General features: G+C 41.5%; 2 protein-coding genes across 2 annotated transcripts in view; both read right to left on the bottom strand.

Annotated features, from left to right (window-relative positions):
* The window catches only part of SERINC5 (serine incorporator 5), a 49,972-nt gene extending 40,761 nt beyond the window's left edge, over window positions 1-9,211 (bottom strand). The window contains exon 1 of the mRNA XM_044445954.1: window positions 8,729-9,211. Coding sequence (XP_044301889.1) covers window positions 8,729-8,755 — 27 coding nt within the window. The 5' untranslated portion in view covers window positions 8,756-9,211. The remainder of the gene's footprint in view (window positions 1-8,728) is intronic.
* A 2,834-nt stretch (window positions 9,212-12,045) lies between these two features.
* The window catches only part of CDK7 (cyclin dependent kinase 7), a 20,959-nt gene continuing 17,749 nt past the window's right edge, over window positions 12,046-15,255 (bottom strand). The window contains exons 11-12 of the mRNA XM_044446237.1: window positions 14,070-14,217; window positions 12,046-12,244 (exon numbers count right to left, since the gene is read on the bottom strand). Of these exons, the coding sequence (XP_044302172.1) occupies window positions 12,219-12,244; window positions 14,070-14,217 (174 nt within the window). The 3' untranslated portion in view covers window positions 12,046-12,218. The remainder of the gene's footprint in view (window positions 12,245-14,069; window positions 14,218-15,255) is intronic.

The following is a 15,255-nucleotide window of genomic DNA, read 5'->3' as shown; positions in this document are numbered from 1 at the left end:
ATCACACATGCAGCATGAAGATTGTATGGGGCTTTGTAAACACATTCAGCTGGCCATATTTACTGAGTTCCCTCAACTGGAATCCCCGACAATTTAAGGTTCACAATCATGGGAACTCTGCAAGCCATGTGGTTGTCAGGACCTCCTTCAGGTTTTCATGCTCAACAGGCCAAGGTTTAACTATGGAGTTGGGACATGGGAACTCTGGGAAGGGGCTTATGTGTGTGTGTCCTTTACACTTTAACCCTACACACATGTGGATGTCTTTACACTTTAACCTTGTGCATGCCTACAAAGGCCTATTGTCTACATGCTCAAAGACTGAAGATGAAATGGGAGAGGAGGGATCTGCAGGCATTCCTATTAGGCTCTGCCCATTTTGTGATGGCTACAGGAAGGATTTCCTATTGCCCCCTAGGGCTGCTGGCTTGAAAATGCTCAAGACACCATTTTTTGAAATATAAAACGCCATTGTTCTCAGAAGTGTTTTCCATCCGGAGCGAAACACACAGGTTTCTTTTACTGGAGGCCCACAAAGAGAAATTAGGTAGTCTTTACATTAATGAAGCTGGAGATAATTTCAGATGCATTCCAGACTTGCCCTGCCTTGTATCCCAAGCCATTCATTTCAGTCAACTTCCTGGAAATATACTGTCAATTATTCTCTGTAGTTGCATTCCCTAACATGCATTTTGCTATTTTTGCCAGAAAAGCAGAGAAGCTTTGCCATGTAATATGTTGCTTTTATTGCAAGTCCTATAGTTTAATTTGTTAAATATACTGCACAAAGTAGATTGTTTTCAAGAAACAAGAATGGAACCAAGGCTAACAAAAATATTAATACAAACCTTAATAATGGACAAAAATGGCAATACATTAAAAGACATCTTTGCTCACACAGCAGTAAGCCCTATGTTGTTTATCCACAATTCAGTGAGGTAAGAGAACTACATCTTATAAAATGTGATGTGGCTAATCTTTCTACAGGATTATTTTTTCTGAAGAGTTAAAGTTATGCCATAGGCCTCCTTTAAGCTTCCCCACAGGCTTGAGGTGAAAAATGTAGCTATTTTGGGGAGTGCCAGTAATTCTTCAAATTACAGGATTTAAACATTCTCTGAAAAATTACTGTGGGGAGGGGGAATTTTCCTTACTCTTATTAGTCATGTGGATGATCCTTGAGATCATATGACATGTATGACTCATTAATTAGACTTTCTCTTCAAGTAGTCCAGGGGTGGCCAATTTCCAGGGATGAGAGGCAGGCATCCCACCCCTGCCAAGAAATCAATGGGGCCTGCATCCTACCATCCTGCCACCATAATTATAGCCATTTGAGCATGACTTTGCTAGCAAACAAGGCACACATTCCCCGATTTTTCTTGCAGAATTGCTGTGGTTTTTTGCCACAGTAGCAGCAAATACAGCAGTGACAGTATAAGTAATTTATAGGTAGAACAAACATTTACTGAATAAAATTTACAGGATACTTTTTCTTAGCAACAAAACTTGGTTGCATATTTTCTACTATGAACAAAGTTAGTTCTATGATTTTATCATAAAGTATTATTTCTACACACTGAGTAGCACTGATGGACAAACAAGGCTTAGACATTGGCAGGCCCTTTTAAAGTTTACTTTGTAAAAATATATAAATCAGCATATAATATAAACATTACCAAAATGCCAGGCAAGTAAAGTCTCACCAACAACCTTGTCAAAGCATCACTCTGAAAGTGTGTCAGTATTTCATTTATATACAATACATTCTGAAAATAAATAATTATACAAAAGTTTTCCACTGCAGCTGCTTTATTTAAGACAAAGGTTAACTTTCTTGTCCCAAGAGAGATGATACAGAAAAATCAAATGCAAAATCCTATTTCCTGTGAAATCAGGCAGATGTTCTTATATAAGCAAAAGCAAATCACAATTGCCAGACTAATGCAGGGCCAGGATATAACTCATGTGGTGTTGACTTTTCCCCTTGAAGAGAGGAGCTAACAATTAGCTTTAAATCACTTTTGTCTTCAGAAGAAAGACAAGCTAGGAAATCATGTGCTTTGGACCAGTTGCACAGACTGAAATTAGAAACTGACAACTATTTTGAGATTAAGTGCTAGCAAGCAAGTATCACAATGGCAGACAGCTGGTCCAGTCCCAGCTCTCCAATATAGTTCACTGGGCATATGCTTCCCATCCCTCTATTTCTCTCTCTCTGCCATCCCTGCTCCTAGTTAACTCAAGCAAAGGCAAGCAGGCTTCCTTTAGCACGCCAGGTGTTTATGTAGAAATATGAACACAGGTGGCTATGTTTCCAGCAGCCAAGTGGTTTCCTTGTCTTTGTTTCCCTCTCTCCATCGCTTACGCAGTATAAGGTGTAAGCCAAGCAACCTCGGCAAGGTGGATGGAAGAAGCCAGCCTTTGAAGGCTCTAAACACAGCCTGGTTAGATTTGTCTAGCATCAGTATCAAACCTAACTCTCTATCTGGGGTGATTCTGTTACCCCATACAAAACTGCTTCATCTGTTGAATATGAAAAGGCCTTTATTTGGTTGAATCTTTCTCCCAGGAGGTTTAAATAAGAATGGATTTCTGGACTTAGCTATTACAGTTAAATTAGGACTTAATTTATCCTGCAGCAATGTATAACAATGCTTGGCCTATTAAACTGTAGTCAGTACAATAATAGTTTGGTGTATACTTCAAATCCATATAAAAGGCTTTCCCTCAATGGATTTTAGTTTTTTTGTTTTAGGTTTTTGCTCCAGCTCCTGGCTTTCAAGAGACTAAAATGATCTGTAATTAGCCTCATTTTCTGTCCCAAAATGTATCCTTTGCTTGTTGTCACAAAAGCACCCAACAGGCCTTTCATTGCATGTTTTTGGGGATATTTTGTATCCCAGACATGTTTTGGTTTACAGAAAGAAAATCATAAAAGGCAGGAGGCTGAAATTTGCTTTTTTTTTTTTTTACTATTATCAATTTGATAATATCCTTGACAGACTAGATTGTAGGTCTACCAATGTGTAAATTAGACAACAAAATAGGAGCCTGGAGTGAGAAAGTCACCCCATAAGACAGAAACAAGATAGGGATAAGGAAAGCAGTCAAGTATGCACAATAAAACAAGGGAGCAAAACACAGATACCAACATGCTGGTATCCTGGCCTGCCTTAAATCTATGTTATGGCTAAGTATTCAGGAGTGTACTAGACTTAGATCAAGTCCCCTGGGGCACTTGAGAAAGCATCTTGTGTTAATCAAAGATGGACAAGACAGCCAACTCAAAAATGGCATTATGTCATTTTTAAAATGTTGTCTGCTGGGATGATCTTGACTGATAATGACAACCTCTTGACCAATGGGCAGAGGCTCTCACACACAGGAGGTGCTAGGGTGAGAGATGAGTGGAAGGATGGCCCAACACTGAGTCTGCAGTTCCAGCTGCTCTTCTGAAAAGCTAAAAGGTTGTCCTTGCCAAACTCAGGCTTCATGACAAGGCTACAGCCAAATGCATTATGAAAAGATCATTTGTCGCTCATTTTGTAGCAAGAACTGTTCTAGGTGGCATTGCTGCACATTATTCCTAGATGAAGGTATTCTGAAAGCATCAATACATTCTTCTAACAGCAAGATGTTTTATCACAAGGAAGCTAACAGCCTAACTAAATAAGAATGAAGAACTGATTGCCTTCTAGTAATGCACAAGGGGAGTTTATTTCCCACCATACCTCCATCCTGAGGCTTGTTGCAAAGGATGGCATAGAAATGTTTAAATTATTAAATTAAATTAAAATGTTGCTAGTAGCTGGTAAATCCACCAATTTTGTAGGAAAGCCTATATACTAAAAGGCAAATGTATATCCACAGTTGTTGCATCAGAACTGTAGCTTAGGAATGTATTTGTATCATACCCTTATCTTAGTTTTAGAAGTGTATTCAGTTAGTTATGGCCTTGAGAGCTGAACCTAGTTCACTCCCTGAATGCTTTAATTTTTAGGGTTGAAACGAGTAGACTCCCTGAATGCCTTTACTTCTGGAGTTACAGATGTGCCAGCCAAGGTTAGGTTAGAGAAAGCTATACTATGTTAGACAAGGACTAGGCAGAACAGGCAAGTAGATAACAGACTGTGGAGCTTGCTGATTGGTTGTTTAGACTGCATGCCCTTGGGAGATAAATTTCATGGACTGTAATTGTACAGGGGTGGGGGTGTGATGGTGGTGAAGCTTCTCTTTGGCATGAGCCAGGGCTTTCACCCTTGCCACAGCCTGCTTTTTAGTAAAGCCTCTTGGCCCAAAGAGCTGCTGTTGTCCGGGCTTTCTTTTGCATCTCCTCAGAGACAGCTGAAATTGGGAAATCAGTCTTCTCAGGAAAAACAAAGAATTGAGTGAATATTTTCACAACAGAGTTGGAAAACTTTATGTGGGTATGTAACATAGAATAGCATGAGGTATCTTTAGTCTACATAGTGAGCTGTGGAACATGAATAACTTGCTGCATAGAGATTCCTGCTCTATGTAATATAAGCAGTTATTTCCTGTGTATCATTCCCAAAATAACAACTCCATGATGAACTTACAAAACACTTCAGAATAACAAGAGTTATTCATTAATGTCTCAAATACAAGAATGACTAGTCTCTAAAACCAGGAGCTTGCCCTGTTCATACCTACTAAAATTTCCTTTCAGAGCTCACAGAGAAAATAGTTGTATTCTTCTCTGAGGAACTAAAGATGTAGATTACAGTGATGCACCAAGAAATAGAAGCTATTGAAACAGTACCTACTTCTGGAGAAACAAATCAGAGAATGAGGTAGAAGAAATGAAATTTCTTAATGGAGAACCAATTTTAATCTCCCTATACACTTCCAGTAAATGCACTGCTTCCAAACAGTTCTTCCCGACATTGGTTTCTATTTTCCTATCAATCTTCAGTAGCTCTCCTAGAAGAATATGTCCATGTTCTTGGTCCTTATAAACATTGTAGTTTTTGTATAGTGTGGTGAAACTGAGCAGAATCCCAGAATTTCAGACTAGGCTTTGTTCACCTATAATTTTTTCTAGTAGCAAGTGAAGCTCAGTTTTCTAATTCTACCAAGCATGGGTGAGAACCCCCTACTGCACATTTAAATGCTTCAAGAAGGATAATTATGAAATGGGAAACATTGAGTGTTTATTGCTGTGCGTTTTAAAGATTCAGTCTCTCCTTTCCCCCTTATTATCAGTGTTGTATTTTAACCTTTTCCTACTCAAGGACCATGAAGGTGGTGGCTTTTATAGGGTAGGAGTGTTGAGCAAAGCATGCACCTGCGTTTGCAGTGATTCCTTAGCTTCAGACATAACACTGGTGCCAACTTTGTTTCCCTTTTGCTACCAATGGTTTTAAAAAAGTGAGCACATTACTTGGTGGAAAATATCAAATGTTTTCCCTGCTGGTCTCCAGAATTAAAATACTGTTTGTCCCAGGGTTACCAAATTAATGGACCCTTGGTGTGAACAGATGAGAGGTTATCACTTGTGCAAATAACTTTCTGGATATAATTTACCCTAAACAGGAGAAACCTGTTTATTGTAGCAGGACTTTAGCTGATACTTCTTTAACATGAACTGAAATGATGCAAGAAATATACTGCATTACTAAGCTATTAAGAATACAGCTACCAAGTCCATACATGCTCTTACTACATGTGATAGCCATCTGTAAGCTATAATCAAATCTGAACCACTCTTTCATGTGATAACATATCCCACAACCATTACACCCTTGTATTATTAGTAGTGGCACTTATAATCGGTTATATATTGAATTTAACAGTGCACACCAAGTTTGGTCTGGATCCTTAAAAAAAATCTTACATCCTTTGCTCTACATCCTGATAAGATGCTTTTAGGAAAAAAGGTGAACTGCCATGCAATTCCAGAACTATAATAACTGTGTCAAATCAGATACATAATAATAAATTGGTTCAGCTTAGAAGCAAGTCTTCACCAAACTTGCCTAGTCCATTAATACACTTCACAAGATCAAAACTGGGGCACTTCTAACATAAAATATATTCCTAAAGTGTATTTCACAGATCTACAGCTCATTGCATTTGACTCATTCAGCTTCTGCAGCTACCCTAAGCAAGGCATTCATTGCTTAAAGTGTTTCTAATAAAACCAGCACAGCTGAAAGCTAAAGGGACAATTAACCAAAATACATGTCCCATTAATCTCACCGATTGTAATTAATGTGTACTTAATTCTCTTTCATTGGAATCAAAGGGAGTCACAAGTTTATAACTTTAGCTGGCCTCAACCTTAAATTAGAACAGGTAAAAAACAATCTCTCTCCCCTTATGCATTGTCACTTTAGCAACAATCCTCTTTTCCTGCTAGAGAAACAGAATCACATGCTTTTGAAATGTGATGAAAAAACATTTTGTTCTTCAGCTCCATTAAGTAGTATGATTGAACTGCTAGGTGTGCAGCTCCTAGATAAGTGGGTTGTCATTAGTAACAACTCCTTCCTTGTGTACTAAAGTGGTGCACAAAACTTTGCGGAAAATAGTACTAGAGAATCAATTTAAATTCTTGACTTTCATATCGCCAAAGTAGTAGAACACATTCCTGCTACTCTAGAGTGTCTGAAGTAGGAAGTGCATATATTAAAGTGTAAATAAGAACACTAAAAATTCAGCAAGCTTATTAACCTAAGGAAAGGGTTAACAGCAGTTTCAAAACAGTTCTATTTTAGTAATAGGAAATAGGAACAGAACAGAGAAATGGTGGATTCATTTTACCGGGAATGCTCAACTCTCATGTTCTTCTGATGCACAATGGGAAGTTTCCATTATGTGCACAGACAGTCTGATGGCAGCATATTTGCATGCAACATTTAGTATATGTATTAAACACACACAGAGTACAAAGCTGACTGACAAATGTTGGAAACTGTAGGACTTTTTCTGTCTAAAAATGCATACGACTGCATCCAAGGGTGCAATCCTATGCATCGTTAAGAATAAGAACCTGTAGGATTTTAAAAACATGCATAGGATTATACCCTAAGGGTTTTCATTATTTTATTATTTTTAATAAAGAAAGCTTTGATTTTCTTAAAAGAGTGTTTTCACATATGACTCAGAATGTGCTTTTTGCATTTTCCATTCTGTTATGCTATAGAGCCTAGAGTACCGGGAATTCAATTCTGGAATGGTTCTTTTCTACAGTATTTCCCACATTACCAGCATTCCTACACAAACAACGAAAAGGAGCATCAAAGACTCTTTTCAAGTCACCCATTAAACATATTTGGCATAGTCAATGCAAAGAATACCAGTGCTGTGCCTTGGTATAACATTGTTTTCTCTTTGTTATTTAGTAATTGTTTCATCGCTTTGGGGAGGGGGAAAGGAAAGATACTCACAACATTGTAAAAAAAAAAAAAAAGTACTTGTTTCCTAATTAAACACAACCTCTATGTATAACTTCCAAGATGCAGATCCACTGTACTTCGTGGGCCATCCACCAAGCAAAGACATTTAGGGTTTAGTTCTATGCATGTTTAGGCAGCAGGACTAGCTGGGGAATCCTGTGAGTTGGAGGAGTAAACACGCAGCTGGGCTGCATGACCAGTGAAGACCGTTTCTTGGTGCGATACTACAGCTAACTCATTTTCTTTTGCCAAAATACCCAGGCACCTCCTTCTGCTCTAGGATAGAGAAGCAGCTGCATGCCAGGACCCCTCCCACATTGATTTTTATTATCAACCCACACACCAAATGAAATCTCCAACTTATCTTCAACTTTAGTGAGATAGAGAGAGAACCTAGCCAGCCTTGCCTAGTTCAAACATTGGCTGCTTTGCACTGAACAAACCACTTGGCTACAGCACCAGAGTTTCTACAGTTCTGGACACCTCTCATTTGGAGAGATATAAAGCATTTCCTTTTAAAATACAATTAACCCAAGATCAGAATGCTTTAAAGAGTTTAAGGCACAAAGTTTTATCTGCTGTGACAAAATAACTTTGTTACCCTTTAAGGCCCCTTGTTTTTCTTTCTGCGACTATGGCTTCATTCCACTTGATTCACCACAGTCCGTTTTGGGAAATTGAAAGCCTTTCATGGTGGGTAAACTACACTCGCGTCAAACTGATATAGCCACCGCAAAAGCAAAGGCGAGCAGTAGATAAATCATCCTGCTTCCAAGGAGCAATTGGTTTTTGGAGGCAAGCGAGACTGACCATTTTTCCTATTATAAATGTAAATGCTTCATTAAAAACACACAGCCAATCAGAAACGGAAGGGGTGCTTGCTTCACAGGGTGCGCCAAGGCTACCACATAATGGTTCGCTATCTGGCTGGTAACCTCGAACACGCAAACCCTAAGCGATCTAGGCTCACACGAGCGACCAGGGAAGGGCCCCTTCATGAGCGGCCCAGCGCAAAGGTCAAACTCTCGGCACGGACGGAGCGTCGCTCCGCACGAGCCGTCCAGCGCTGCCCAGCGAGTCGCGATCTCGGCCGATGAAGCGGCGCAAACCGCACCGCCCAACGCCGCGCGACGGCGGCGGAAGCTAGCGCGCGGCGTAAAGCAGGCGCTGGCGCAGCCCCAAGGGACGCCGCTTGCCACGCAGCCAGGGTGGAGCTGCCTGCGAAGCCGAGCCGGGTGGGCACGGAGCGAAGCCGCTTCGCCTTCACTGCCCACCAAGGGTGAGGAGGGAACGCCGCTTCTTACCTGGCCGGCACAACAGGGCGCGGACATGCTTGCCACGGACGGCGCCCACCGGGCTCGCCCGCCGCGCAGCCCCCTCTCAGCACCTGCCCCCACGCTCCGGCGGCGGCCTCGTGCGCAGCGCGCCCAGGCGCGGGGCAGCTGGAGCGGCTCCCTCCCTCGCCGAGCCGAGGCGAGCCTTCAGCTCCGTATCCCGGACGCGCCGAGCGCGCGCGCCGTGCCCAAGGCGCAGGATGTGCGGGTGAGCGCGCGCGCGTTCACGGCCGCACGAGCGCCGCGGCTCTCCGGAGGGTCTGCCTTTATTATTCTCCTCGCCTCCGCGAGCCGTCTACTGAGCCGTGGAGAAGCCGCGCACAGCCCGGAGCCGCGTATGCTTCCGCTGTCGTCAGTGTGGCTTCGAAGGAGATAAATGGCTTTCCGGTGCAGGAGAGTGGGAATCACCCGCCCTACGAGGAGGGATGGGAAGCGAGGAAAACGGTGGGCAAACCCAGAAACGGACGGGGCGGAGCGACCACCTGTCTTGGTTCTCACGCTCGGCCTCTCAGAAAAACGCAGCGCCAGGGCGGCTGGCCGTGGGACTCCCCAGGGGCAGGGAAGAGCCGGGGACGCGGAGGCGCGTGCTTCCGAGGCGCCGGCTGCGGGCGGGGGAGGCAGGCATCCAGGTGTGGCTTGGCCTTCCACCCTACCCTTCACTGCTCCAGGGAATTGGTGTTTGATGCCCATTCATGCGTTACTTTTTCTTTTACACCCAAGGAGCAGTTCTGCAGGCTGAGGGGTCCATCAGAATCAAGCTTTCCCTTTCCCATGCTGGCTAACTCGGTACCCAATGCTTTTCAAGTCCTCAGTTGGTAAGTCGAGGCATGCCAGCATTGTGACAGCCCGGGAGATACTAATTAGAGTTAGTGGCTGCTATTATCCACATTCTTGGCCCTCCAGATATTTTGAACACCTATCAGACCCAACCAATATGCCCAATTGTCAGAAATACTGGGAGTTGAGTCTAGAACATCCTACGGGCCTCAGACTGAGCAAGGGTGATCCAAAAGAGCTATCCCACAACAGTTTATTCAATTCTATTGCAATCCTGTGGGTCCATCAACACAGCTTGTGGTAATACATTTCAGATATGTAAATCTCATAAGCATGCCAAAAATTGTGATGTGAATCACAACCATCCAAAAGTGTCCTGCTAATGGAACAAACTCCACTAGCAGCTTGAGTTTTCCCTTTCTCCTGCACCTCCAAATCTTCTCCAAAGGGTTGAGGGTCCTTCTAGACTAGACTTGGGGGAGACGGGGAAGGGAAACTCTTGCTGTGTGAATGGCAATGCTGGATTTAACTCCAGGTAATAATGAGTCTTCCTGGCAAATAGATGGAGAAGAAATGGAGGTAGTGACAGATTTTATTTTCCAGGGCTCCAAGATCACTGCAGACAAGGACTGCAGACAAGAAATTAAAAGACGCTTGCTCCTGGGGAGGAAAGCTATGGCAAATCTAGACAGCATACTAAAAAACAGAGACATTACCCTGCCAACAAAAGTGCATATGGTCAAGACTATGGTTTTCGCAGTTGCAATGTATGAACGTTGGACCATAAGGAAAGCTGAGCGCCGAAGAATTGAGGCCTTTGAACTGTGGTGCTGGAGAAGACTCCTGCAAGTCCCTTGGAAGGTGATCAAACCGGTCAGTCCTAGAGGAGATCAACCCTGACTGCTCTTTAGAAGGCCAGATACTGAAGATGAAATTCAAATACTTTGGCTACCTAATGAGAAGGAAGGAGTCCCTGGAGAAGAGCCTAATGCTGGGAACAGTTGAGGGCAAAAGAAGAAGGGGATGGCAGAGAATGAGAGGGCTAGATGGAGTCAGTGAAGCAGACCGCGTGAGCTTAAGCGGACTCTGGGGGATGGTGGAGGACAGGAAGGCCTGGAGGAATGCTGTCCATGGGGTCATGATGGGTCGGACATGACTTTGCAACTAACAACAATAATGAATCTTGGAAGTAGCTATCTGCCTTTGTAGCAGGAAAGAATATGCTACTGCAAACTGGAGAAATTGGTACTAAGGAGCCTAAATTCTAGCTTTTTAAAATCTGAACTTCAAACTAACCAAGTCAGGATAGTGCACATGGCATTTTCTCAATTTATCCTCTCAAGTCTATGAGGTGGGCTTGGCTTATACTGCCACGCCAACAAACATTTCTCAGACACTAAGAAAAGTGTGGACCATTATGTAGCAAAACTCTCAAGTTGAGATAATGATCTGCTATCACTTACTAAATGGAAGTAAAGTGTCAAAAGCAAACAGTACTTTTTACCTTGGCAATGGAAGTCGGTGTACCTTTTCAGAAAATAAAGTTTAGGTAATAGCAGAATATATAGAGTTGCTTTCTGGTAGAAACTGAGCCCTATCCATCCTTTCCTTTGTCCCTTCTACCGCCTAAGACTCATTTGAAATAGGCCAACTGATCCCCAGATACAGAGAACACTGTACTTTTCAATTTACAACTGGGAACTGGAAATATAACCTTTGTAGAAACAGCTTTGGCATCTTCTCTAAGATACATTCACTCCCCATCCCACAATGAATGCAGTACTCCAGTTAGTGACTAATCAACAGTATCTTCCCCTTGCCCAGTCCAGCCCATTCCCCACCAGCAGCCTTGAGTGCTTCCAATAATAGGCTTTGAAGAAAACCATTTTTTTGTGCCATAGCACCACACTGATGAGTCTTGTTCTTTTGGAACCTGCTATATTATTTTTGTGGTCTAGGAGCACTCCTCTCTACTCCTCATAAGTGGACCCCTGGATAAGTACTAATCAAGCAATTTGCCTTCATAACAACCCTTGGAATGCAGAACCTACTCCCAATTTTACAGATATAAAACAAAAATAGGGAGAAAAACCTTGCTCTTATTCACCTAAACTGAACACAGATCAGAGAACACCTTTTTTTGTCTTTTTACGTTACAACCTGGCATCCAGGGTAGAAGGAAGGAGAAATCAAAGAGACATTATGTCACTTTTCATACTTGCATACACTGAAAATTTTCCATGTTACTAAACCTCTAACAAAATACACTAGCACACATAACTGGGATTAAATTAGTATGCATATTAGCCTCCCCTCTGCCTAACACATATACTGAGGAAACAAAGATTAATCTATATGCAGGTTTTCCACTTCTGTACTGGGAGATTGTGTACAACTTCCCATGTCCCTAGGGTATTGCTAATATAAGATTTCATTCATCAGTACTGTATGCAGAATTTTGTGTTCCTTGTTTAGGACACATTATTAAACATGGAGACATTTTAAACACATTTTCCTTTTTTTAAAGCTGTAATAAAAATACATGGTTTTAAAGTCAGAATACTACATACATTTTATATACATTTACACATTTAGTTTTCATCCATATTCAGCTGATTTGAGTTCTCACATTTGGTCTTTTCAGACTTCACAGCAGCAGAAATTATCCCCATTTCCATATTTGTCAAAACACCAATTTTTTGGGTAATCCTGGGAACAAAGAGAAGTGAAAAGAGAAGTAAAAAGTAATGCCATAAGATTTTTTTAAATCTTGTTATTTGCTGTAAGATTTTTAAAAAAAAAAACCCAACCAATTTTCTGTGCATTAGCTTTTCAAAGGAATACATAAGACCATGAAGTATTCCTGCTCTTAGAATGATTAGGAGGTTGTGTAATGTTATACTTTAGCTGAACCTAAGAGGAATGTGAGTTAAAAGATGGATCCCATATAGTGTTTTTTTTTAATGGTAAATATTTTCTCTTTTATAGAGTCAGAGTTAGTCCACAGAATTGTCAGCAGCCAGCTCTGCTCATGTGACACCATCAGCCCCATCTTCCCCATCAGCCCCAAAGCTGCTTTTAAGAAATCACACTTGCTGGCGAACAAGATGAATTTTGTCAAAGGTGGTGGCACTGCAATTAAGAAGCAAGGAGGAACAGCTAATGACAGATGGAAAGATAACTCATACAGGTTAGGGAAGGAGGGTGCAGACATCAGCCTCAAAAATAACACCATGCATCCTCTTTACAGGCAAAGAAGGGGAGAACAGCAGTCAGAAAGTGGAGTAACAGAAGGAAGAGGAGGAAAGAGAAAATAAGAGACAAGCAGCAGCACACAAGACAGGAGCTTTCAGGGCACAGATCTCAGGTCTGACAGCTTTCCCCAGCTGTCTGGAAACATTTAAAGTATCCCTGAACCTCAGTGGAGAGGGAAACATACAGCTTCCCTTCCCGCCCAAAGATTTTTGCACACGTTCTCTTGGGTGGAGTAACAGAACTATTGGCACCACCCACAGTATTTTTGTTATTGTCACTCCTTTCTCTTATTTTTTCTATACAGTCCTCCAAGAGGTATTTTTCTGAAGGACTACAAAAAGGGTCAGTGGCTCCTATATGCAGTGGAGGCTCAACACTTTGAGGTACAAATAAAAGGATCAAAGTTGTCTTTCATCTGGGGCACCTGTCCCTGTGCAGTCTGTTTTTCAGTCTCTGGGACATCTGCTGTAACTACCTGCTTATTCATAGTATGTATAGCACTGAGATAACATTCACAAGTGAAGCCACCATTAATTATCAGACCTCAGAGGTTTTGTTTGTTTTTCATTTCAGCTTACAAACATTTCCATGAAAGTGGTTCATAGGTGGCTACCACTATGCAAAGTACCATGGTGTAGTGGTAATTAAGACATGATGTATCATTTAGAGAAGACTAATTCTGTTCAAGATATGCACATGCTTTGACTGCATATGATTTGACAATCAGACCAACTGACATCAGTTGCTCAGTTTTCTGATTTTTAGAAGAATTTTATAACCAAAGGGCGAGAAAGTCAACCTATGTCTTCAGAATGCATTTTTGTAAAGGCATACTATAAATTAAGAACATTCAAGTAAGTTGATAAAAAAAATAGAAGAGCATTCTTTTGCAGAGATTTCAGGAATTAGCTGAATATACAACTTTTAGAGGTGCTTCAGTCCAGATGAACCTCTTGGAACGAGGGGCTGAATTAGATGGGAGAAATAACTCATCCATACATGACTACCACATGAACACTTGTTATATAAAAATTACTGCAACAACACATCCTTAGCAGTAATAATGTGAAGTTAGGGATAGACAACGTTTGTTAACTCTGTTCTGTTTTTCTGCAGGTTGTTCGGTTTCTTTTGTTCAGTGATCAGCTCACTGCTGGAATCAAAAATAATCTGGGTTCAGATCAGTAAGTCACACATTGCATTATGACTGGACAAATCTTAAGACAGAGTTTAAACACTACACTTTACAGGAAGCAAAGAACTGAATAAATATTGTCACCTTGATCTTTGCCATCCACTCTTTTCCTCTTCAGATTTTGAATTGGATTTTGCTGTTCTTTCAAGGCTTCTGCGGGGCAATTGGGTCTTGGCAACTGGTTTCCAGGAGTCGGTGCTGGTCGATTACTAAAATAATTATGTTTCAGTGCCTTAAAGAGGATAGAATGAGTGACAGCCTTAGGTCATAACTTTCAATTTATATGATCTGTACTTAATATGTTTATTGTCTTGTTAGTAGTTATGTGGGGGGACACATATATAGTACAGGTGACAGGAGTCCTCATGTTTTTTTCTCTTAAAATACTTAATTTGTATTTTGATCTTAGAGGTAGGTATATTCAGAGTTTTGTACATGCTTATAGCAAGGATATGCTTGAAAGAATGCGGTCAGTGGCTGAATAAGAGATTCAGTGACAGAGGGTGGGAATTCATAATCCTTTATCTCTTGCAATTAACAAACCAGAATAAATTATGCAAAATAACAAGAACAGGAATTATGCAATGAGTGAGTACACAGAATATGCTAAGCCACCTGTGCATTGTGAGTTGCTCGCAGAAACACCCATGATGTGTCCAACAGATGACTGGACTCACCACTGGTTCTTCTCCCTGTCTCTCACCTCCTAACTTCCACCTGATATTCTAGTGCCCTGTGTGGAATAACCTGTCTTGCCTCTCTCTCCATGCTGTGATTGCTACCTCTTTTCATTCGCTACCATTAAGAAAAATCCTGAGCACAGCTGGATTCATGAATTTTCAATTGTTTTCAGCCACAGAAAATGGCACAGGTGTGTTTGTTACAGTTGAACTTTTGGAGGTGTACAAGCACATACATAACAGCTGTTTGAAACCTAGCCTTGCCTGGTCACTGTCACTGTAAGGTCACTTTCACTGTAAGTTTCAGCTGTCAAAGGGGGCTAAGTGCAGTTGGTAACACAGATGAAAACTGACAAGGTGAGACTGTATATAGATTAATCTGGGCACAGTTACAAAGCTGTCGATTAAATCACCAGTAAAGGGTGGGGAAGATGGGCAGGTAACAGGAGATACTAGTGCATTAAAAAGGGGCTGAAAACATGATCTTTGCCTTAGCAATGTACCTCTTTATTTTTATTTCAGGTGCTGAGCTGATAGTTGTCAGTGCTCTTCAGCTATTGCACAAAGGGTTGAGTATTAACTCCCCCACC

This window comes from Varanus komodoensis, unplaced genomic scaffold (genome assembly GCF_004798865.1).
Source record: "Varanus komodoensis strain SLA01 unplaced genomic scaffold, ASM479886v1 scaffold5, whole genome shotgun sequence".
In the NCBI taxonomy this organism is placed as follows: Eukaryota; Metazoa; Chordata; class Lepidosauria; order Squamata; family Varanidae; genus Varanus; species Varanus komodoensis.
This window is presented reverse-complemented; position numbering and strand designations above follow the sequence as displayed.